This window comes from Balaenoptera ricei, chromosome 7, assembly GCF_028023285.1.
Source record: "Balaenoptera ricei isolate mBalRic1 chromosome 7, mBalRic1.hap2, whole genome shotgun sequence".
NCBI classification, from domain to species: Eukaryota; Metazoa; Chordata; class Mammalia; order Artiodactyla; family Balaenopteridae; genus Balaenoptera; species Balaenoptera ricei.
In genome coordinates, this window is record NC_082645.1 from 92,099,227 (window position 1) to 92,124,624 (window position 25,398).

General features: G+C 35.8%; 1 protein-coding gene across 1 annotated transcript in view; it reads left to right on the forward strand.

The window, feature by feature from the left end:
- Nucleotides 1-25,398, forward strand: part of ADAM23 (ADAM metallopeptidase domain 23) — a 161,177-nt gene that overhangs the window by 87,443 nt on the left and 48,336 nt on the right. The window contains exons 4-9 of the mRNA XM_059927367.1: nucleotides 156-219; nucleotides 10,463-10,545; nucleotides 11,901-11,964; nucleotides 15,864-15,936; nucleotides 16,746-16,822; nucleotides 18,524-18,589. Coding sequence (XP_059783350.1) covers nucleotides 156-219; nucleotides 10,463-10,545; nucleotides 11,901-11,964; nucleotides 15,864-15,936; nucleotides 16,746-16,822; nucleotides 18,524-18,589 — 427 coding nt within the window. The remainder of the gene's footprint in view (nucleotides 1-155; nucleotides 220-10,462; nucleotides 10,546-11,900; nucleotides 11,965-15,863; nucleotides 15,937-16,745; nucleotides 16,823-18,523; nucleotides 18,590-25,398) is intronic.

A 25,398-nucleotide genomic window follows, 5' to 3' on the forward strand; every position in this document is an offset into this window, starting at 1 on the left:
CATTTGAGACTCTTGATGATAACCTGTTCTGTCCTTACTGTGGACCGGAGCCCTTTGTGCTTTACAAGGCTCTCACATCCATTTATTGAGCTGGTTATTTTTAAACCTCCAAGTGTCTCAGATGTGGAAATCACTCTATTTTCTTTCCTTTGTAGTGGTTTGCTGTCTTCTGATTATGTGGAGATTCACTACGAAAATGGGAAACCACAGTACTCTAAGGTATGGTCAATAGCATATGGACATCCTGTAGTATAAATATACTTAATCATAGAACTGTTCATTGCACACTTCATTGTTTTGTTGTCTATCTCACTAAAATCCTCTGGCCTCTTATACAAGGCTATTATTTTTAAATTTAAAATAAGTTTAGGAGAAATTGATTAAAATTTTAAAATGTTTGAGATAACATTAGAGACTCCAGCCAATAAAGAAATGATCATTGTTTTGGTTATACATACAGTATCTTGCGTAAGTGAACGGTATCAAGAGCTCTCCAGTTCCATGGCAGCACTAGGCTTATGGGCAGAGAAATTGAATGACCAGACTGGGTGGGCTGTTAGAGTGACTGTTTAGTCCAAGGGACTTTGGTACCCAAGAAGGACAGAGGACAGATGGGGAAAGGAAGATGTCGGGAACATTCTCCCTCTCCATCTTCACAACAATTCTCTGAGGTGGGTATTATTATTCCTGTTGCTCAAAGGAAGAAATTGAAGTGGAAAGAGGACACATAAGCCTTCTCAAGACCACCAAGCATTGTAATATAAATGCAGTGGGGTGCTTGATTTCCTTCATTTGGAGGTTAACTGTTCTCTTCCTGGAAGATCAATAAGGAAAAGTGGGTTTAGATTAAAACAAGAGAGAGAGATTACTTGTATGTAAGGAACACAGTTGATCTCCACCAGTCAGGGTGAAAATCCCTGGAATGGCTGCATCCAGAGACTCTGATTTGTAAGAAGGCCACAGAGTGCCATTGAGCCTAAGCGGTGTCCATGGGTGCCATGGGAATGGGACACAAACAGGGAAACAAAAGAAGGGGGGAAACATTACTGGGTTTTTTCTTTGATTGCTAATGAGCACTGGCACAGAAGTGGACTTTTCATGTGTGGGTTTGTTGGGTTGCACAGTGTGGAGACCTGGGCTTGTCAGTCTGATAACCTCTCAACAAGTATTCATAGGTGGTGTGAACTGAGATTACTGCCCAGGGGTCATGGCATTTCTCAGGATTTATAACTGTCCAACTAACAGTTGGGACGTTTGTAGTTCGATGTGCGTTCCAAACCTTTGAATTTTATGCCCTAGATTAAGAACTTCCATATATTATTCTTACTAGTCTGTCAGTTCTCACCTTAGGCTGCATCTGGGGGGTTGTTGAATCTCCCTAAAAGTTAATGCTGTGGAAAGTGAACAGAAATGCTAAATCAAGCACGGGAACAGTGCTGCCTGGCATTTGTACGAAACAAAGCTTCTGTCAGCTGTACCAGTGCTGTGAGCACTGCAGATGCTGAATCATGAGTCTGGAGAAGAGAAGATTGCATGAGACCTTTACAGACTCAGCAAATGAACCACCTTTGCAGGCTGCGGTAACCTGATCCAAACTTCTCACTAAGAAGGTCTTTTTTTTTTTAAGGAAATGAAATAGCTAATTGGCCTTCAGAGGTCATTTGAGGTCCCAAATGGAGGCCTTATCATGAATAAGACACGTCAAATCTTGCAACAGTTGTAACTAAAACTTAAAACAAAGGGTATTTTAACTCTGACAAAAGAAGTGTTCATTGCAGTTTGTTTTTGTATTCATTGCTTTTTTCATATTTATGACCCATTTTCTCCAAACAGTTTATATACCCAAACTTACTTGCTTTATATGTAATGAATGAATGGTAACAGTCTGTTTTTTATGTGTATGTATCTATACAAACACTCCAAAACCTGAGATGATATGGTACACATTATCTTGTGGGAGAATTTTTTAAGCTAACAATATTATAAACATTTTAGCATGCATTAAAAATTCTTCTAAACTTTTATTTTTAAAAAATGTATCATATTGTTTCCAATTCATTTGCTATAACTTGTTTAATCCCATAGTGATAGACATTTAGATTGCTTCTACTCTTTCACTGTACAAATAACTTTAAGGAAAGGCCTTCCAGATACATTTTGAACACTTCTTTAATAATTGATTAAGGATTAATTTTGAGAATGGAATTTTCTGGGTTAAAGAGTTGGTATAGTTTTAAGGCTTTTGCTACATATTGACAGTTTTTTTTTTCTGAAAGTTTGTATAAATTCATGCTCCTACTACCATTACATACACATTTTTAAAAGCATGTTTTTAAACTTCACATTGCCTTCCATGTTGTTTAAGAAAATCTTTGTATCAAGTACCAGAAAAGAAAATCAGTATGTAAGAATGGCTAGATTAAATAAACCTGTTTTTACACCCGTGCAACCTTTCTTCCAAAGATCTCAAACTATTTAGACAAAAGTACATGCGCGTGCACGCGCACACACACACACACCATTATTCACATGACTAGGGAGGAACAGAATCACTAATAAGCTACTTGGCTTTGAAGTGAAATCTAAATGTGGACGTTTAAAATATTCTGGGAATTAGAGTCGAACAAAATGATGAACCACACTTTGGAGGAACCTGTCTAGGTCTTCCCATATCACAACTATGAAGCCCCTACCTAGTTCCCACTTCTAGTTAAGAAGAGGCTAAAGTCTTAGGCTTTTACTTTTATTGGACGAAAGTGGGCTAAATGGGCTTCTTTCCTTGTGAAGCAAATATAGGAACTGGAGAGATCAACAGGTTAAGTAGGCAGTATAGAATAGGTGCCAGGTATTAGTAAACGCACGTGGAAGAACTTTCCTTCTGCACCAACAGAGCAATAGCTTTTGTTAGAGTTCCTAGCACAGTGCTTTGCACTCAGTATGTGACAAAACAACTTTGTTGATTTGTTGGTCAACTTCGTTGATGAACCTATTAAAAATAAGCTAATTTTTAGTGTGTCAGTTCTTCTAAAGGAGTTAGGCATCAGTATGATGGTATAATAGTTGTTTTCAAATTTTATATATTTCTATTAAATCCCTTTTAGGTGAACCATTAACTTTAAATGCTTACTAATACTTTGGTTTCTCTTCTTATGAAAAGAACTGCCACCTGGCCAACAGTGTAAGACTGAATAGATAGATACAGTACTTCTGTCCCTACTTCCCTTTATTACTCTTCATCCTTATGGGGTGGGGAAATCGTCCTTTCCCAGCTCTATTTTCTCACCCTGGCTTCTTCCTGACCCCTTGCTCCCTCTTGCCCAGGGAAAGAAGAGCGACTTAACTGATGGGAAGGAGCTGGGCACGGCTACATAGTCCTTTCCTCCCTTTTTTGGGTGAGATCCACCTCCCTACAAGAAGAGCACGTTTTCTCTACTTGTTCTCAGTTGTGCAGTGGCAGCCCTTGTGGGTGTGGGTGGGTTGGGGGAGGGTGTTGGTTATCCCATGTTGTCTGTCCCTTGGTGGGTAAGTCTGGCTAACTTAGGGGGCAGCATTAGTAGGCCCACTGGATTCTCAGCTGATCCTCTCCTCCAATGTAGCAACACTAAAACTGAAGGTGATATTTTGATCCCTATTTCACCTTTGTCACTCCCTCATTTGATTTTAAACTTGGATGGGTACCACTTCACACCCTCTAGGATGGCTGTAACCAAAAACATGGACAATAGCAAGTGCAGGCAAGGATCTGGAGAACTGGAGCCCTCATATACTGTTGATGGGAATGGAAAATGGTGGATCTGCTTTGGAAAAGAGTTTGGCAGTTCCTCAAAAAATTAAACATAGAATTATCTTGTGACCCAGCAATTCTACATCTCGGTATATATCCAAGTGCATTGAAAATGTATGTCCAAGAAAAAATTTGTACATGGATGTTTATAGCAGTGTTATTCATAATAGCAAAAAAATGGAAACAAACCAAATGTCCATCAGTTGGTGAATAAATAAACAAAATGTGGTCTATTTTTCAGCTATAAAAAGGAATGAAGTACTGATTGATACATGCTACAACATGGATGAATCTTATAAACATTACGCTAAGTGAAAGAAATTAGTTGCAAAGGACCACATATTACGTGGTTCCATTTATTTGAAATGTCCAGAGTAGGGAAATTCATAGAGACTGAAAGTACATTAGTGGTTGCCAGGGCCTGGGGGAGGTTAGGGAGGTATAAGGAGGAATGGGGAATGACTGCTAATGGGCAAAGGATTTCCTTTTGAGGTGATGAAAATATCCTGGAATTAGAAAGTGGTGATTGTTACACAGCCCTGTTTTAATATACTAAAAACCACTGAATTATACTCTATAAAAGAGCATCTCAAAATAAAAAACTTCTCAGGTAGGTAATGGGAGTTTATCTACCCACTGTCTCAACAAACGTAAATCCTCTGGTCCTTTCAGATTGGTCTTGTCACTTGGACTCATGAAGAAGCCATTCTTATTTATCTATTAAACAGATATTGATTTCACTCACTCTGATCTAGTCACTGATCTAGGGGCTGGATGTGCATTAGTGAACCAAGCAGATAAAAATCCCTGTCCTTGTGGGTTCTATATTCTATTCTCGCCTTTGTTCTTTTGTCATTTTAATCACGTCTACCTCCTAGAATGTTTTTTATGCTTTCCATATTAAATCATTACCATGGTTCAGCTCAAGCTCACTTCGTCCATGAAGGCTTCTTGGCAGGGATTGTTGTCAGAGGGAATGGGCTTCTGCGGGCAAAGCTCCTGACTGGGAGGCTAAAAAAATTCCCCAGGAAATCAAGAGAGCAGACCACACTGGCTCCTCACAAAGCTATTTTAAATTTGAATAATATGATTTGTGTGAACTATTAAAAATATATATAGCATTAAAATATATATAGTACAGCCAAACTGTTCTCATACCTGAACATGTTTTTCCCCTTGAGTTTAATGAAGGTAAATAATTAAACTGGTGTTTTGCTCTCAAGTTGTCCAATTCTCTGAAATATTTTTTTGTATCCTTATTCTGTAGTATTCAAATTCAGGTACATGTGTCCCATTATAGATTTTTAAAAATTTTTATTTATTTATTTTTGGCTGCACTGGGTCTTCGTTGATGCGCGTGGGCTTTCTCTAGTTGTGGTGAGCGGGGGCTACTCTTAGTTGCAGTGCACGGACTTCTCATTACGGTGGCTTCTGTTGTGGTGGAGCGCAGGCTTCAGTAGTTGTGGCACGCAGGTTTAGTAGTTGTGGTGCATGGGCTTAGTTGCTCCGCGGCATGTGGGCTCTTCCTGGACCAGGGCTCGAATCTGTGTCCCCTGCATTGGCAGGTGGATTCTTAACCACTGTGCTACCAAGGAAGCCCATAGATTATTAAAAACTTATTTCTTTTTTTGCAACCAGCCCAATGATTTATTAAATAGATTGATATATCATGCTGGTTGACAAGTTTGAAGTATTTAAAGATATGCATATAGAATAATCACTTGAGTGTAGTGTCAGAGTTTTTAATTACCATATTCAGAACCTGGAATATCATAATATACACATTTGTGAGATGTGGCCTGTGGAGTTTCTTTTCAAATGTTTATCCAGATGTACAGGAGTTGATTGAAAACATCAGTTCCTGGTCACCATGAATGCCCAGGTTTATGAGGGTTTCTTAAGCAATGAAGATAATAAGAATTGGCTGATTGAACTTTACTGAAGCAGATGAGATAATTAAACAGACACAAAGGTGGGGCAATTTTAAAATAAATTATATTGAAATGATAGATTCTGTTTCCAATAGGTTCTATTTAAAATGAGTAAAATCAAAGGGGAAGGTGGGGGAGGGATTAATCAGGAGTATGGGGTTAAAATATACATACTACTGTATATAAAATAGATAACCAACAAGGACCTACTATATTGTAGCACAAGGAACTATACTCAATATCTTGTAATAACCTATAATGTACAAGAATCTAAAAAAGAATATAGATAGATAGATAGATAAACTGAATCACTTTGCTGTACACCTGAAACTAACACAACATTGTAAGTCAACTATATTCCAATTTTAAAAAAAGAACAAAAAAAGTGAAAAAAATAAAGTGAGTAGAATCAAATCATTCCTGTCATTCAGTCAATAGTACCAGGGAGCCAAATCTTTTTTTTTCCCTCGCCAAGTTATCACTAGACTCACAGAGCTGTTACACATCTGATTAGGAAATGTGTTAAAGGATGCACATGACTTCGGTGTTTCATTATTTGCGGGTGTTGCCTGATGGTTTCCAATGGGGTTGTTCGAGCATTATCTGGCTTGTGGGATTTTATGTGGAAGTGGTGGGCTGAGAAAGTTGGGGAGCACGCTTACTAGGATTTTTAAGTTCCTTTGACTACCCAGTAATCTTCATTTATTAGATGTTCCGTTTTTGTTGAATATAAGTAACTGACTGACAGTTTTTAATCTGAAAATGCTGATGCCCATGGAGGCACACATAGACTTGTGTCATGTGCTGAATGAGCCCTTTTTGGTTCTCCTGCCTGCTGTTTACCTAGTCACAGATCTGTGATCCACTCATAAGTGGTGATCTCGAAGGGTCTGGCCAGCACTCTTGAACTATCTGAGGCCTTCCTGATTGGAGAAAGAAACACTGGAGCCTGAAGTTGTGGGATTTAGTTTGGCTTTTTGCTGTCTTTGGCAGAGCCTTTTAGCACATTGTGAGTGTCTTCCTATTTGTGCATAGAGATAGCAGTTACAGTGAGACAGTGAGGGTTCCAGATGGCTAGCTCCTTGGGTGGAGGCACCCCCAGAGCTGACTACTCAGTGTCTTCGTTAACGAGGCCCTCTGCAAGGGGCCCCTCTGCAGTGACCCGCTCCTGTCATCCTGATATCCAAGAGGGAATACGTCTTCTTAACGGGGATTTATTTAATATGAAATACCCGAAGATGTTACTTTGTAGTGGTGTTAACAAAATGCTGCATAATCTGGAGAGTTGCCAAACAGTATTTTTCTGGTAATGCTTTCTCAGAAACTTGGTATAAATTTAGCAATAAGAAACTCAGAAAATCCTCTAATGCTACTAATACTAACACTAAATTAGAACCTGCCAAATTGCTTAGAGTGCTTAATATAATTCCACAATTTAGATATTAAAGCTTTCTTATGATGACAAACATCAGGGATTAGATGTTACCACAAATATCATTTAAAGTCCAGAAAATATGGTGATCCACATCCAGATATACAGTGAACCAAACAGTTCCCTTCAGATAATATTCTGCCTTAGTTAAAACAGGTACCAATGACCTTTATACTGAGAGAGCATCAACCTTCAGCAAGTGAATGAAACTAAAATCTAAGAAAGGACTTGGAAATATTTTCTGGGGGGAAAAAGATTGTTTGTAGGAAAATCTAAAAAACAGAGCTTTTCTTAGAAAGGTCAAGTAAATATGACAGTGTTTGCTGTGTACTTCTAACAATCACCTGACTTAAGATAGCCTTTTGGTGTGACACAAAGTGCTAAATAACTGGTTTCATGGAATTTACAGTTACCTATGGTTGTTTTTAGAATCATGGGAAGAGTCTGAAATTTAATTGGCGAGTATTGACCTGGATTCTCAAATTACTGAAATGTGTGATACCATTTGTGCTTATAAGTTCCAGAGTTGAAAATGCAAATAGAACTTGACATATTATATAGAAGTGAATATTTATATATAGAGTTGCTCTTTGAGAATGGAAAAGCAATCCTTTACAAAATAGTAAAAATATTATAATACCAATTTTAGAAACCAACATTGAAACTGTGTATTATAGTTACTAAAAGGAAACAAACTGAGTTGGTTGGGGAGTGGTCATTTGATGTGTGGGTGAATCCCTTTAGGCACTTAAATAGCCTCTGAGGCTATTGTAATACAGTTTAATAAGCAGTGATCAAGATGAATGTAAATCATTAATAAAAAGTCAAAGTCAGTATTCTCTTTAAGGAATTTGTGATTAACATATACACACTACTATATATAAAATAGGTAACCGACAAGGACCTGCTGTATAGCACAGGGAACTATAGTCAATATTTTGTAATTACCTATATGGGAAAAGAATCTGAAAAAAAATGAGATATATATATATGTATAACTGAATCCCTTTGCAATACACCTGAAACTAACACAACATTGTAAGTCAACTATACTTCAATATAAAATAAATAAATAAAAGAAAACAAATAGGAAGCTTCTGGTTAGGCAATGTGGATTCAGTACTTATATTTATCTCAATTTCCTGGTAATAACCCACTCAAATAACAGTTAAGGAATTTTAAAAAGGATGTAAACTCACAAGGATAAAGACAAGAGAAGAGAAGACAGTTGACCAGAGGTGTCCATAAAATTGTAGGTGATAGAAAGCAGACGGATGAGGAGTAATTGTCTTAGGTTTGAGTTTTTTCTGGCTTTGCTAAGTTCCACTGGGACAAAACCAAGCAGAACAAAGCCAACTTGTGTCCCTGCACCCAGAAAGCCCCAGGAATGGAAGGTGCCAGAAAACAGAAAGATTGGTTGAAAGTCTACATGGAGAAGGTACTAAATTCCTGATCTACTCCCTACCCCAGATAGATAGGCAGCCATTCCTTCTCTACTCTGGTAGAAGAGCTCAGCTTGTAGAGAAAAATGGAAACGAGGGGGGTTATCAGAGAAATAATAGAAGTTTCCCAGAACTGAAGTGCATGCATTTTCTTTTTTAAAATATTTTAATGGATATATTATTTATTACCTGCACTGCCACAGGCTCAAATACGTTTCATGAGGAGTCTGAGGTTTTGTTTTTTTTTAATTTTTATTTTATATTGGACTATAGTTGATTTACAATGTTGTGTTACTTTCCGGTGTACAGCAAAGTGATTCAGTTACATATATTATATATGAATCCATTCTTTTTCAGATTCTTTTCCCATATAGATTATTACAGAATATTGGGTAGAGTGCATTTTCTTGATTCAAAGGTGCCACGGAGTGCCCAGTGCAATCAGTAAGCAAAGTCCCCACTGAGGCACATCCTGAGATTTCGTGAAAATGGGTGTGAATAGAATTTCCTACAGTCTTCTTGAAAGGGGAAAAATAGATTGTATAGACAATGTCAACAATTAGAATAATTTCCAGTTCTCAACAGCAACATTAGAAGCTTTAAGACTGTGCACAATGCCTTTGAAATGCTGAGAGAAAATAATTTCCAATCTAGAATTCTCTACCCACCCACAAGATCAATCTAGTGTGAAGACAGAAAAAGGGGTTTTCAAACATGCAAGTTCTCATCAAATTTATCTTCTACAAACACTTTTTCAGCAAATTACCAGGGGATGTATATACCTCCAGGAAAGGGGACCATGAATGGAGAAGACATGGGATCTAGGATTCAATACAGAAAGGGGACAAAGGAGTTCCCAGGATGGTGCTACAGACAAGTCCTGTAAAGTAGCTGTGCATCAGGCCCAGCAGGAGGGTGAAGCAAGAGGGGTGTCTCCGGGAACAAAATGGATGTGATAAATTACCTGATGTGCTTGACCATACTAGAAGAGTTGTAGATAATGTTTTAGATAATAGGGTCTATGTACGTGCTAAATACATGGAAAAGCGAAGAAGAAAATAAAAGTTCTCGAAAAAATTTAAAATGGAGCAAAAAAGACAATGTAATCAGAGTGGCACAGCTATGAACAATATGTGCATAGTCATAATACAAACACTAAATATCAATTTAACCAAAAGCCTGTGATGTGTGTTGGAATGTCTGGGGGGCGAGAGGGGATTTCAAGATTCTATATTAGGAAGGTAATCTCTAAAGTGAGATAAATCAGGACATAAAAGTATAAATATTCCATTCAGAAATACGTTGGTAAACAACAGAAGAAACAGCTAAAAGTGTTAAAAATGTGTCGGTGGTGAGAGAAAGCGACAGGAAACTGCTGTGTTTTTTAAAACAGTCCTCGCAGTTACTATTTGCCTTTGAAAACTAAGTTCATATATTATTTCTAAAAAAATTAAAAGACTGATTTTAAAAGGTAAGAAAGCAAATCCCCAAGCTTTGTGTAGTTTTCCATAAAAAATGATTCTAAACAGCCCCTTTGGGGGCCTCTCCTCAGTGATGTAGAAGACTTTATTCCCTAACAATGTCTGGTAAGTGTCTACTCCCTCACATGCTTAGGAAAGGTATATAAGTTGTTCCAGTTGCATTGGTGTCTTATTCCTCTGTTAAAGGCTTTTCTCCTTCGTTACATTGAATATACACCTGCTTCTTATGAAAAGTTGAAAAATTGCCTAGTGCTCTTTGAGATTTCCTATCAAATAGGAGGAGTTTCTAGGATCATCCTTGCCTTTCTTTTTTGCTTTACAGAATCATCCCAAAGAGTGAATCGTGATGGAGAAAGCATAATTTATCAATGAAATCTTCTTCTGCATTGCAGGGTGGAGAGCACTGTTATTACCATGGAAACATCAGAGGTATCAAGGACTCCAGGGTGGCTCTGTCGACCTGCAATGGACTTCAGTATGTGGGACTGTCATTGGGAGAATGAACTTGGTTTCATCCATTCACCCTTTGCATCTTGTCTTTCATAGTTATTTTAGTGACTCTTCTGTACCAGTCCTGGGTTAGAGAGTGGATGTGGAGTCATGAACAAGGAAGGCAAAGTCCCTGCTCTCTTAACACATAGAGTTTGCCAGTGATTTAGAGATTAAACAAATGATTATACAGATTATTATTTAATTGCCATTTTGGTGGGTACTGTGAAGGGGAAGGACAGGGACTTTTGGGATGACCGACCCTAGTCCAGAAAGGTTTCCCAGAGGTATCCCCCAGAGGAACTATCACTCAGTGTAACCTAAGGATAAGCAGGAGGTGGCCAGGCAAGGGTGGGGTTCGAAAGAGAGGAGCCCATGCTTCGGCTTTCAGGCAGGCTCTTAAAAAACATCTGTAGGTGCCTTTTATTTTATTTATTTATTTTTTAAATTTTATTTATTTATTTTTGGCTGTGTTGGGTCTTCGTTTCTGTGCGAGGGCTTTCTCTAGTTGCGGCGAGCGGGGGCCATTCTTCATCGCGGTGCAGGGGCCTCTCACTATCGCGGCCTCTCTTATTGCGGAGCACAGGCTCCAGACGCGCAGGCTCAGTAGTTGTGGCTCACGGGCCCAGTTGCTCCGTGGCATGTGGGATCTTCCCAGACCAGGGCTCGAACCCGTTTCCCCTGCATTGGCAGGCAGATTCTCAACCACTGCGCCACCAGGGAAGCCCCTGTAGGTGCCTTTTAGACTCGAACACAGTAACACTTCATGTAAAGGTCTGTTGTGGCCATGTGATGAAAGGGATCTTGAAAATCCTGTCTCCACACTTTATAAAAAATCCTGTGTCTCTCAAAATTAAATGTGATTTTCAACACAGAGTCTTAATGGAAATTCGCAATTTGCAAGCATAAAGATACTTCTGTTTGCCTCTTCAGAATCAGATGGTTTTAGCTTTTTCTTATACATGAAGAACCTATTTTCTCACAGATGATATTGGATTTGCATAACAAATTTGTGCTAGTTGTACATGGTTCTGTAATAATAACTTGAGATACTGGAACAGCATGAATAGTTCTATCCCAGTTTAATCTTCTTATCTGTCCATTTAATTTCAAAAACTAATTATGCCAGGTACAATGTGTATGCTCTTGGTGTACACTTTTTACACTCTCTGTAGCCTATATGCTGTCTAGTGCAGTGCTGGGACCACAGTGTGATTCCATGCAGGTATGTGAATTTGATTTGGGACAGGATTAAGGTATTTATTCAGATACACTATTTTTAAAGACATACTATGTGTGCTATATTTGTTAACTGTCTCCTCCTGTGGTTTCTTTTCATAGTGGTATGTTTGAAGATAATACCTTCGTGTATATGATAGAACCACTGGAGCTGGTTCATGATGAGGTGAGTCTGAGCTGGTTCATGATGAGATGAGTCTGACTGTGACATCAGTTTCCTTATGGTTTCCTTTTCCTTACTTTTCCAGCATCTTTGTTTTTGAGCAATAAAGAGACAATCCGGTAGATTTCAAAGTGCATTTATCTATAGCACCTTATTTCACACTTGGACTGATACCATGAGTTTTGAAGCTTAAGTTACACATCCCAGGCCACATGCCAGTAAGGCATGGTAAGAGGCATCAAACCTAGGTTTTCTGAAGCTAAGACCAGTTCTTCCCAGTCTACTGAAAGAGCAGAGAGGATGCTTTATTTTGTACTGACCACCTTGTTTTCCTTTAAGCTAGCTTTTATTCTCACGGTCTTTAGATAACTGTATGACTGCAAGCAAGTACATAACTTTTGTGAGTCTAAGAATCTTCAGTGGGGAAATCTGTGGGTTGAACTATGATTACATTATACAATATTAGTTTTCTTTTGAGATAGGGGAGAAAATAATGTTAGGAGTCATGTATAGGCCAGCAACCTAGATAAGAAATCAAGAAGGCATTATGCTGAGTGAAATAAATCAGCCAGGGAAAAACAAATACTGTATAATTTCACTTACATGTGGAATCTAAAAAAACTGAACTCATGTAAACAGAGAATAGATTAGTGGTTACCAGAGGCCAGTGGGGGAAATGAGTGAAGGTTGTCAAAAGGTCAAACTTCCAGTTATAAGATAAATTCTGGGGATGTAATGTACAACATGTAACTATCGTTAACAATACAGTATTGTATATTTGAAAGCTGCTAAGAGAATAGATTTTAAAAGTTCTCATCACAAGAAAAAAATGTGTAACTATGTGAGGTGATGGATGTTAGCTAAACTTACTGTGGTGATCATTGTGTAATATATACATATATCAAATCATTATGTTGTACACTTTAAACTTACCCAATGCTATATTTCAATAAGATCTCAATAAAACTGGAAAAAAAGTAAATCATGTACTCTAATCATATTGCTCACTAATAGAAGGCAACCAAATTTAATATTTAATATATATATATTAAAAAATATTGTAATGAAGGCTTTCTACATACTGGGTAGTATTTTAGGTGCTGGGGATACAGTGGGGAACAAAATAGACACAGAGCCTGAGCCTAGTAGGGCTTGTAATCTACAGGGGCAGAGACAGGAATAAATAGGTGAATAAGTAATTGCATATGGTATGTTAGTGCATGCTAAGGAGAAAAAATGAAGCCAGGAAAGTGGAGAGGAGAGTTAAAATTTATATTTTAACACACAATGAGGTGGTGAGTTTTGAATGAAGACCCTCAGGAAATTAGGGGGCTGGAAAAGTATTGCAGGAGAAGAGCAAATGCAAAGGCCCTGAGGCAGGAGTATTCCCAGTGTGTTCTAGGAACTGTGAGGAACCCAACTAGGTTGGAGAGGAGCAGACAGGGGAGAATGGTAGGAGGTGAAGGCACTAAGAGGTAACAGTAGGGGAGTCATATCAGTGAAAAGAACTGCTAATGGGAAAAGAATATTTTGAAAGTGATAGAGTCAGGATATTGCAATCATTGATGGGGAGCAGAAAATGTTTTTTTTTTAATCTTTAGAGATTGCAAATGTAGACAAAATAATTTTGAGACAGGAAACAGTCATTCAGGCTATTGACAAGAACAGTTGACAAACGTTTATTTTCCTTATGTTGCTGTGTATGTATGAATATGGGGTAATCTCAAATTTGAGGCAGAAAAGTCATTAAGTTTTAAATGTTTTATGTTTGAATAAACCAGTATTATTTTTCAACTAGTAATTATAAAAATTACCAGATAATGAAGACCATCCCACCTAGATAAAGACATTTTGATTAAGTAAAATATTTTTCCCCTACTCCAATTGTAGGTAGATAACCTGTACACAGCAAAATTATTTGACTCATACAGCAAAAAATTGACTTTGATTTCTGGCATTGATTAATGGCCCTGTGAATCTAAAACAAAACAAAACAAAACAAAAACAGAAACAAAGAACAAAACAAAAAACCCAAAATAACAACTCCCTAAGCCTTGAGTTTTTAAATAGGTAAAATGAGATAATTTTTCATTACATCCCTAGTAGGACAATTTTACACATTTGATGAATTAATAAATATATGTGACTATGTCTATTAAACTCTTGAAGAGATTTATAAACTGTTATTATCATAATGTTTAAAGCATTGGTTTTGCATTGTTAAACCCATAATCATATTCTTTAGGAGCTGACTGTTATATACTTCATGGCTTTTCTTTTTTGCCTTCCTTTTTTACTGCCTGACTTTCATTCATGATGTAATGATTACAGAATCATGTAATGATTTATCCTCATTTTCTTCATGGGTAGAGGGAAAGGAACAGTGCTTGAAACTTTAAATTAGTTTTTAAAATTATGTTGCTAGTTGTGAGTTTCATCACTCTATGTATCTTTCTTTTCACCTGATACCAGAATTAAGAGTTTAGTCTACTTGAATTTAGATTTTTTTAAAAAATACAGTCCATTAAAAAAAAAAATTATTTATTTATTTAGGCTGTGTTGGGTTTTCATTGCTGTACGCGGGTTTTCTCTAGTTGCGGCGAGCGGGGTCTACCCTTCGTTGTGGTGCGCGGGCTTCTCATTGCGGTGGCTTCTCTTGTTGCGGAGCACGGGCTCCAGGTGCACGGGCTTCAGTAGTTGTGGCGCACAGGCTTAGTTGCTCCGCGGCATGTGGAATCTTCCCGGTACAGGGCTCGAACCTGTGTCTCCTGCATTGGCAGGCGGATTCTTAACGACTGCGCCACCAGGGAAGTCTGAATTTAGATTTTTGATGTTTAGTTTATTATTATTAATTTTAGTGTGCTTTATAATAAGTCCAGTAATATGGATCAAGTATTTATATTAAGAATTCATGTTATTTCTCAAGTAATAAATAAAGAGCAAAACTTTTCATTATTGTAAGTCTTTTATGTAATCTATTAAGAACACTTTTAAAAATAACTTTTCTGATTATAAAACACTGTAAGGAATTTGGAAAAGCAAATTAAGCAAATACTTAGCCAAATAGTAATTATACATCATCCCATCCCCCAGAGATAACTTCTCCTCACCTTTCAGTGTACATTCTTCCAGTGTCTCAATGATACGTTCCCATATTTTCAAAATTAAATTGGATCATTATTTTGTAATATAATTTTAACTCAACAATATATCTCTCTGAGCCTCAATATTTTAATTTGTAAAATGGGGATAAAATATGCACGTATGGAGTTCTTATGAGGATTAAATTGGCTGACACATACTATGCACTCAGTAATGGAAGCTAATAGTAGTGATGGAAATAAGACTTTTCTAAAAGTGTAGTATCTAGAGCAACGGATATGAATATTTTCAAGATTGTTGATAGAATTGCTAAATTTCTCTCTGAACTATGCTACCAATTTACTCCTACCAGCAGTGTGAAAGTGTTTTGCCTTGCAACTATCATTGACTAGAGTTATCATAATTTTTAAACCTTTGCCAACTTGATGTCGGTAATTGGTATATCTTTTTATTTGCATTTTGAAGGAGTGTTCAAGTAGTATTCACCTTTTAAAAAATATATTCATTGCCCATTTGTGTTTTTTTCTTGTGAATTTCCTATTCATGGCTTTGAAGAAAGCCAAGGTTTAAGAGTAGCTAATGAAACTATGCTTTTATCTAAACTGGGGCAATTGGATGATGCTCTATTTTATTTAAAATTCAAGTTTCAATAAACCGTCTACTTTTCATTTTTGATAACTAACACATCAGCATATAAATGTTTCCATTTTAGGAAAGATATTAGAGAAAGTGCTAACACTGTTCCGTAGAGGTGTGATCACATCTTGCTTTTTAATTGACTACAATTATTTTTGTTTCAGAAAAGCACAGGTCGACCACACATAATCGAGAAAAGCTTGGCAGGACAATATTCTAAGCAAATGAAGAATCTCAGTAAGTTTTAATTAAGGAAGCCACTCTATTTTATGTACTAGGAGCCTTGACTTGGAGCTCAGTGGACATGCAGGCTTGTTGGGAAATGGAGTAGGTTTGAGATCAGGCGTGAGCAGTGTGGGTGGGCAGTGGAGTGAACTGTGGCTTTCATGTAATGAAGCATGGAGAGTCATTTCTGATGGAAAGACTGAAATATGAAGCCCAGAAGTAAAGCTGTGTTAGGAACTGGAGAGTGTGGCCAGATTTAACAGAGTGATTTACAGGGAGGTTCATCCTTAGATTTTCCTGGAAGTTTGCTGCTCTTTAACCAACTTGTAGTGTCTTATGCTCTCGTCCTGCAGCATCTCAAGCATGCTGATTTGGCAAAAGCTTCTTTTGGATTATTGGAGTATGTGATGTTACTTCTGTATGTTAATACCCCAAATCTTTAGTAATTTATGCAAAAGCTTATGACAGACATTATTTTTAATTCTAAAATGAATTAAGTATAGTAGAATTCTTCTAAATTTTCAGATATCCAGGGTCAGGTGGTTGTAGATGAAATACGCATATTCCAAGGAGTCTTGAATAGCTCGTAAAGTTTTTCATGAGGTTTGGAAGAAAATTATACCTTTGAATTATATTAATATTTGTGACTATGAAAATGTGAAATATTTAATGATTGGCGTGCTTTTTTCACCTTAGTTTATTTTGATTTTGAGATGACAAATGCTATCAGTGCTGCTATTCCTTCGTATAATATTTTAAAAACATTCTCCCATTGAAATGCAGTCAAACATAAATTTTGGTATTCTTTTTCTTTTGCACAGGTATGGAAAGCAGTGACCAGTGGCCCTTCCTATCTGAATTACAGTGGTTGAAAAGGAGAAGGAAGAGAGCAGTGAATGTGAGTGTGGCGTTGAGTCGTAGGCAGGGCTCTTTCACTCAAATTGTGTGCCTGTCATCACACGGTGGCTAAGTGTACCTAAAACGGTTTAGATTTGGGCAATTTCCTCTTACAAACAAAACCCAAAACCAAAATACCCTATGATTTGAGTCTTATGGGCATGGTGCTTTTTATTCAGCTTTCCCTGTAAGTGATATAAACTGATTTTGATGTTCTATGAACCCTGAAGGCATCTGAAGAATGTATTGTTTTAGCTCTGTTTTCAAAGCATTTTTCTTATGAAAATTGCAGTGCATTTTTTCTATTGAAAGTAGAGCAGGCTTTCTATTTGTTTATTTTTTTCTGGTATGACTTATCATATAAAATAATCTACTAACAAAAAAGTAGGGGAAGAGTTAGGTTTTGAAATGTTGACTAATCATGCTTATTTGTATTTCTTTTCAAATTAAAAACAGTTATACCACAGTTTGAAGCTGGATGTGTTTTTCTGAACAGAATAAATCTCTTTGACCATTAGTATCATGATAGTTACTAGATAAGAATCATGTAATTATATAATCAACAACTGTCATAGAGCTCCCATGTATTGATAAATGTATAGGGGCTTTGTAACTGAAATTATCTTCCTAGTCTATTTCATAATAGATTAGAAAGCTGTAATGATGGGGACTGTTTAGTAATTACATGGTGAATGCTATGTAACCGAAAATTAATTCCATGGCATATAGATTACATGGTAATTTGCTAGATAACTTAATGAGTAATTATACTGAAAATTGCACACTTTAGATAATGTTTTGCTGAATGTACTTTTGTGAAAAAATTAGACCACCAGCCATCAAAAACTTGGTTGTAGGTCAAATCATCCTCTCTTTTATGAGCCTGTCTTTGTATTATGGTGATTATGGAAACAATTTTTTTTAACTTAGCGATCTCTTTTTGCTTACTCTTGAAGATGCAGTTGGTAATAAGTTTTATATAGGCTACTGATGTTTCACTACAGCCCGCCCCTATCAAATACAATTGATCAATGATCATGTACTCTTCCAACTACGAAAAAGAAATAAAAGTCCAAACGACAGCTAAAATCCTTAGCCCTTGCTCTTAAAGGATTATCTAGTAGTAATCAAAATTTAGAAGAATTCAGAATATTGTAACTGTCAACATTTGTTCCTTTGAGAAGTTGTGTGGTTAAGAATTAGTACATTATTATGAGAATTTCACTCCACTGAATTAAGGTTTCTATATGATTACATTGGTACCTGTTTCAGATGTATTGTGCTATTCTTATTAAAGTTTTGTGCAGTGTTTCTTTGAAGTTTTGAGTAGATGTGAATATTTTTATTGTATCTTAATGCCAAAGAAATTGAGATTTATTTATTTTAACAGAATTACACTGAACATTTTTCTCTAGAATATTTTTACATATAAAAATCAAATAAAAACAACATGAGCTCTCTCTATCTGGATGAATACTTTAATGATAATTAAATACAGTTCTTTTCCGAATACTTGCATGTTTACCCACACTTTACAGTCACTTTTTTTTTCATTTCACTGACCAGGTTTCTTTGAGGATGTTCATAAAGTGAGCAGCAAAGAGTTCTTCTGAAATTCAAAGTCAGTCTACCACTTAACAGTCAGCATCAGAGATATTTTCTATCAACCACCATTTTGACCACATATTTTTATTTTCCACAGCCATCTCGTGGTGTGTTTGAAGAAATGAAATATTTGGAACTTATGATTGTTAATGATCACAAAACGGTAAGAATATAGAATCAATGAATTTTAGATCCGACAGCTTACTTAAGAAAGAATAATAATCTTTTGTTTACTTCTGTCAAAAACGTGATTCAAAAAAAAAAAAAAAAACGTGATTCAGTGCTTAAAAGACATATGAAAACAATTATTGTCCTCCATTGGCCCCTCTTGAAGATAAAGTAGGAACTTTCTTAACCATACTCTGCTTAACCATTTCCCTTATAAAATATCTTGGTTGATACCATATGACCCAGCAATCCCACTGCCAGGCATATACCCAGAGAAAACATAATTCAAAAAAACACATGCACCCCAATGTTCATAGCAGCATTATTTACAGTAGCCAGGAAGCAACCTAAATGTCCATTGACAGAGAAATGGATAAAGAAGATGTGGTACATATATACAATGGAATATTACTCAGCCATAAAAAGGAATGAAATTGGGTCATTTGTAGAGATGTGGATGGACCTAGAGAGTGTCATACAGAGTGAAGTAAGTCAGAAAGAGAAAAGCAAATATCGTTTAATAACGCATATATGTGGAATCTAGAAAAATGGTATAGATGATCTTAGTTGCAAAGCAGAAATAGAGACACAGACTTAGAGAACAAATGTATGGATACCAAGGGGGAAAGGGGTGGGGTGGGAGGAATTGGGAGACTGGGATTGACACATATACATTATTGATACTATGTATAAAATGGACAACTGATGGGAACATGCTGTATAGCACAGGGAACTCACCTAGTGCGCTGTGGTAACCTAAATCGGAGGGAAGTCCAAAAGGGAGGGGATATCTGTATGTGTATGGCTGATACATTTTGTTGTGCAGTGGAGGCTAACACAACATTCTAAAGCAATCATACTACAATAAAAATTAATTTAAAAAATATTAGAGTTAAAAAAAATATCTTGGTTGAAGCCTAGAGCATTCTGAAGGGTCTTGGTCAGTACACTATTTGCTAGTACAGTTGTATCCACAGAGGCAGATGGCCGACTGAATCCATTGTAATGTACTGCACCAGATTATATAAGGCTCTTGAGCATCAGTGGATTTTGGCATCTTTGGGACTCCTGAAACCAATTCCCCTCGGATACTGAGGGACAGCTGTATACTCAGTACTTGTGCTGTGCTGGTAAATGTTTAATACCTGGCTCTCTGAAAAAAAGCCTTGATTTATAATGTTTGTTTATATCCATGGTGTAAATACTCCCACCGTGGCTGATTTCAAGCTACCAAAATGAGGTCATTAAATGAGGACCTGGGAAAAGATGCATCCAGCAACCCACTGCCCCACTTTCCAAACTGTTTAGGCCACTTGTAATTTTTGTTGTAATTACATAATTTAATTTTTTAAATTATATAAACTAAGACAAAGAGTAATTTGCTTTATGAAAACTAAGTTACGTTTCTGGAAAGACTTTATAAAGGTGAGACTCTTAAGACATACCTAAGAGTCAGGTATAGGTGAAAAACTTGTGAAAGATTGCAGCAAAAATTCTGATTGCTTTGCAAATATCTTGAAGTCCTTGTTTTTCTTTAAGGAAATCAAAATTAGATTAGTAGACTATAGAATAAGGTTGTGTTTCATACAAAAATGAAAAAGTGAAATTCTAATCAGTAGAAAAGACCTTGAAACCATACATTTTTTAAAATGATGATTTAATTTATATTTAAACTTTTGAGTCTCTACTTTAACAGGTGTTTTCTATTAATTACCAAGCACTGGCTCAATTATGCTGAACATGAAGTTATGCAATAGCATACCTCTGAGTATAGTATGCAGATTTATTTTCTGTACCAGTAGCTTTTAAGTACATTGTTTGAGATATGTCGGTAAAAACCAGAATTATTGGAATTACATACAATTAAAAAAAAAGAATTACATACAATTTAGGACAGATCTTCCCTGATAGGAAGGAAAACCAAATGGGTGGGTAGCCGTTTTAGATAATGAAGGCTAAAATATGAGTTTCTGATGGACATTAATTTCCTTGAAACCCCAAGATAATTTTTTTATCTGAATTATTTTTGTTGATTGGGACATTGAGATTTTGTCCAGCTACTTCTCAATCCTTAACATTGTGGTATGTTGTGAAATTATGGCTTTAGAAGGTTAAACTTTTTCCAACATCCAATATATACTTTTAAAGTAGTGAAAATAATTAAGATATATACAGTGCCTTTAAATTCACAAAGTGCATTCACATACAGCTGGTAATTGATAGAAGAATTCTCCAACCCATGACTTGTTATTCCAAATCTCTTGTTCTACCAAATCTCTGTTAAGAAAATACATGAAGCCATTAATCAGAGAGCAGATTTCAGTAACTATACAAATAGGAAATGATAATTTTTTAAACATTATATATATTTTGAATTTATTTGTAAATCTTTTAAAATGGGAAGCATTTAAATAATCTTGTCTTTATCTTAAGAATAGCAAAATAATGCCCTCCTTTAAAATATTGTTTTTGTAAATAGAAAATTTCTAATATTATACCGTATAGTCTGTGATAAAGTTATGTTATTTAGACTACCAAATCTTTTAATGGTAAATTTTGGTAATTTGTTTTATTATTCTTATTAAAATGAGTGAGAACTAGGAATGTATACATCTATCTTTGAAACCAGATAAAACCCTGTAATTTGTACTGATAAGTTTGGAGGGAATACATGTTAGGAAATGAAAAAAAAAATGAAAGCCTTTATTACTGAGTGATAATAATGCCTAAAGTAGAAAGAAATTACCTAAGAAGACTTCTATTGTTTTTTTTAATTGAAGTGTAGTTGATTTACAGTATTTCAGCTATACAGCAATGTGATACAGTTACACAGATTCTTTTCCATTATAGGTTATTACAAGGTATTAAATATAGTTCCCTGTGCTATACAGTAAGTCCTTGTTAGATTTCTACTATTTAAATAAATATTGCATCGATGCAATAGAACTAAATAGATTCCTTTTCCTTTAAGACCAAGTTACACTCTAGTCCATAATAGTCCCAAATAAGTGTGTCATTTTATAAGAATTTTTTTTCTTTTGCGAGTTGAGAAAAGTTCGTTTTCAAAGGTGTGCTTTATATGAGATGAAGATAGTTTTTGAATTTGAATGCTTCAAAGAAGGGATGAATCAGAACATGGATCAGAGTACTTAAATTCATGTGTTGAAAGTAAAACTAAACTAGAATAATTGACATCTATTCTTTAATAACTGGAGATTTGCTATTGGATTTTAAAATGTCATCCCACTGACAGTACTCATTTTATAATCTTTGTGCTAGATGAGGCAGCACACTTATTTGGATAACTATCACCCTCAGGTTGAAAGTCAAGCTTTAATTTTAATTTTTTTCAAAAAGTAAGTACCTTAAGGATTGTGTTTATTCAGACAGGAAAAGCAAATTTGTCACTTTAAATGTAAATTATATTCAGTGATCGGAAAATGTGGAAATAAATTCTATCATAAATGGAGATTTCACGTTTTTCTTTGTAAAATTAATTCTCATTCATGAAGAAAGTAGAAACATTTGCCTACGTTTACATTCACACTTACTGCTTTAATTCAGAGTAACCTTTCTGAAAAAATGCAGATATCTTATTTTGAACAAGCATCATATATTATCAGTAGCTTTCAATTAGAAAAGAAAAATCCCTCAATTTTGTATAAAGCATTTTAGTAGCAGGCTGGCAGAGTCCAATTTGTGAGCCAATTAAAGCCTTATAGCGGTCTGCCAAACATTTCTTTGAGCCAATTTAGCTCAATATAAATATTAAAAACCTTATTCTATTAGAAAATTAGTTGAAATATTTTAAAGTGCATGAAAAACAAATGTTTTTCGTACATTGTTGCTATATCCTTATGTATATAGGTGCAAACATGAAAGGATAGCTCATATACTTTTTAATTTAAACCTCATTTGGTTTTCCTTATTTGAAAGCCACTATATTTTATAGGAACCCAACATATTATGGTTTCTCATCAATAATCATGATTTACTAGAAGCATACATAAACTATTTTATATGACTTATTAACTGAACAAGTTTTATCTCCTATGTCAACCCAGGGTAAGCATTGAATTTCAGCTTTGTGATCTTGGATAAGTTATTTGTCCTCTCTGAGCCTCACTTTCCACATTTATAAAAATGGGGATAATAAAACCTACCTCACTGAGTTGTGAGGAGCAAGTATTTGTTGTAGGAGAAACACTAATGATAGACCCTAATAAATCCTAGGTACTCAATTATATGGAATTTCAAGTGAATAAATCTAGTGGTTATTCTTTGTCCTTATCGTACTTGCCTTCTCAGTAGCATGGGACACAGTTGATTACTCTTTCCTGTTTGAAACATTTTCATAATCTTTCAGCTTCTATGACACAATAGCTTTCTCACCTCACTGGCCATTTCTTCTTAGTCTTTTATGTCTGGCCTCTAGAGTTATGGGAGTGCCCCATAGCTTGATTTGGGGCTCTCTTTTCTTTCTATAACTCTTCCTCAAGTGATCACTTCCCATCTTAAGTCTTTAAAATATATCATGACTTAAATTCATCACTCTCAACTTTATACTCTAGCCTTCTGTGTTCCATAGTTCTATATTCAACTGCCTACTTGACATCTTTACTTCAGTATTGAATAGGCATCTCACATTTAACATTTCTAAATCAGAACACTTGGTTCCCTAGTTCTAAACTGCCCTCCCCCAGTCTTTCTCATTATTTTAAATGACAGCTCCCCCACCCCCAGCTATTCAAGTTCAAAACCTAGGAGTCATCTTTTTTTCTTCTCTTTCCTTACCTTCCAACATCCTATAATGATGTCCAGCCTTCATTATTTTTTAACCTGGACTATTGCAGCAGTTTCCCAACAGGTCTCTCTGCATGCATTCTTGACCCTTTCTAATTCACTCACCTCAGCAGGCAGAGTGATCTTTCTAAAAAGAAAACCAGAAGTAATTCTCTGGCGGTCCAGTGGTTAGGTCTCTGCGCTTCCACTGCAGTGGGCACAGGTTCGATCCTTGGTCAGGGAACTAAAAAATCCTGCAAGCCACATGGCCCAAAATAAAGAAAATCAGAGAATTGGAAGTTATAAATATGAAATAAATGGAAAACATCACATTTTAATAGACTTTTAAGGTCCTCATTGTTTTTAACTTACATGTCATGTTTTCCATGACCATTATACTACAAAAAGACATATCCCAAAAGGACAAATAAATGTTCGGAAGCAAAGTAAAATTCATTTGAATAGATATGTAACACCACTGCATTAGAATAGGTGTCAGCTAATATTTTCCCTTTCTTTTTGTGATAAGTGCTTCTTCATGTCAGGACTTTTTTTTTTTTAAGTGTACAATTCAGTGACATTTCGTACCTTCACTATATGGTGCGATCATTACCTCTGTCTAGTTTCAAAACATTTCATCACCCCAAAGAGACTTAATGTTGAGACTTTTGCTTTTACTGTGTTGGCCAAAAAGTAAGATGTTACAGAAAGACCCGAATGAACTTTTTGGCCAACCCTATATTTTAAAAGATATCTTTGAAGTTTTTCAGCTTGTGGAATTTGCTAGGCAGCTTAAAATGCTGAGCTCTTTACAACAACTTCTTTATGCTAAGTTTAAAAAAAACTGTTAACATGTCTCACTGTGTCCTCACATGATGGAAGGGACTAAGGATCTCTCTGGAGCCTCTTTTATAAGGCATTAATCCCATTCATGATGGCTCCACCCTCATAACCTAAGTACCACTCAAAGGTCCCATGTCCTAATACCATCATTTTGAGGGCTGGGATTTCAGCATGAATTTTGGGGGCACACAAACATTCACACCATTGCAAATATTATAAATAGTCATAAATTAATGAATGCTACTAATAACACAATACTAAGTTATTGCACATTTATCATAGGTTGTCAGTATGCTCAGTATTATTAAAAATATATATATCAGATCTATAAGCATTAAGACATATTCTTCATTTAAAAAACATTGTAACAGGGTTAAAGAGAGAATGAAATGAAGGGGGTCTGACAAATTTATATTGTGAAAATGGGCAAAGGAGAAGAAAAGAACACCATGATATTCCAACGTGGAAGTATTTTTAATCTTTATGAAGATGCATTATTTTTATAATTATAAATGAAGTCAAATTTTAAAGAGATGGTACAAACCTGATTCAGTAGTTTTGAGGATGTTTTTCTTTTTCCTCAGCAGAGGGCATGATCCCCCTGTGATAAACTTTAGTTTTTAAATGTCCTCTCAAAGCCATATTAATTGCAGTACTCCTTGCTAAAACTGTAGCCCTTCAGATGTTATGTAATTATTCTATTAATTTACTTTATTTTCTTAAGTGATCGTAAATAACCATAAGCAACTATACACTATCAGCACACTTCAGTTTTACTTTTTGTCTCTTCTTTGTTTTGACTTCTGAGCCGTCAAAAGCAAAAGTCTTCGTTTGGAGAAGGCATTCTTCTGAAAGAATATACTAAAATGTACGACAGATGCATTCCATATCATGGACTGAATCTGAAGTGTTGCCTAAGAAATTTTCTTGATCTTTGTATGCGCTTGAATTCAAGTGAGGAGGGTGTCCAGTTGGGATTAAATTTCTTGATCTAAGCTCTTTATAAACTGGTAAAGTTCATTTCCGTGAAACAAACAAATATAAAAAAAAAAAAGGATTGCATTTGTTAGACATTGAGACTGAATTAACAGCTTACTTCTCAAGTGTAAAGTTTCTCACTCAGAATCACTAGGCTGTCTCCATTACCTGGAACATCATGGGTATTTTAGACAGTTATAG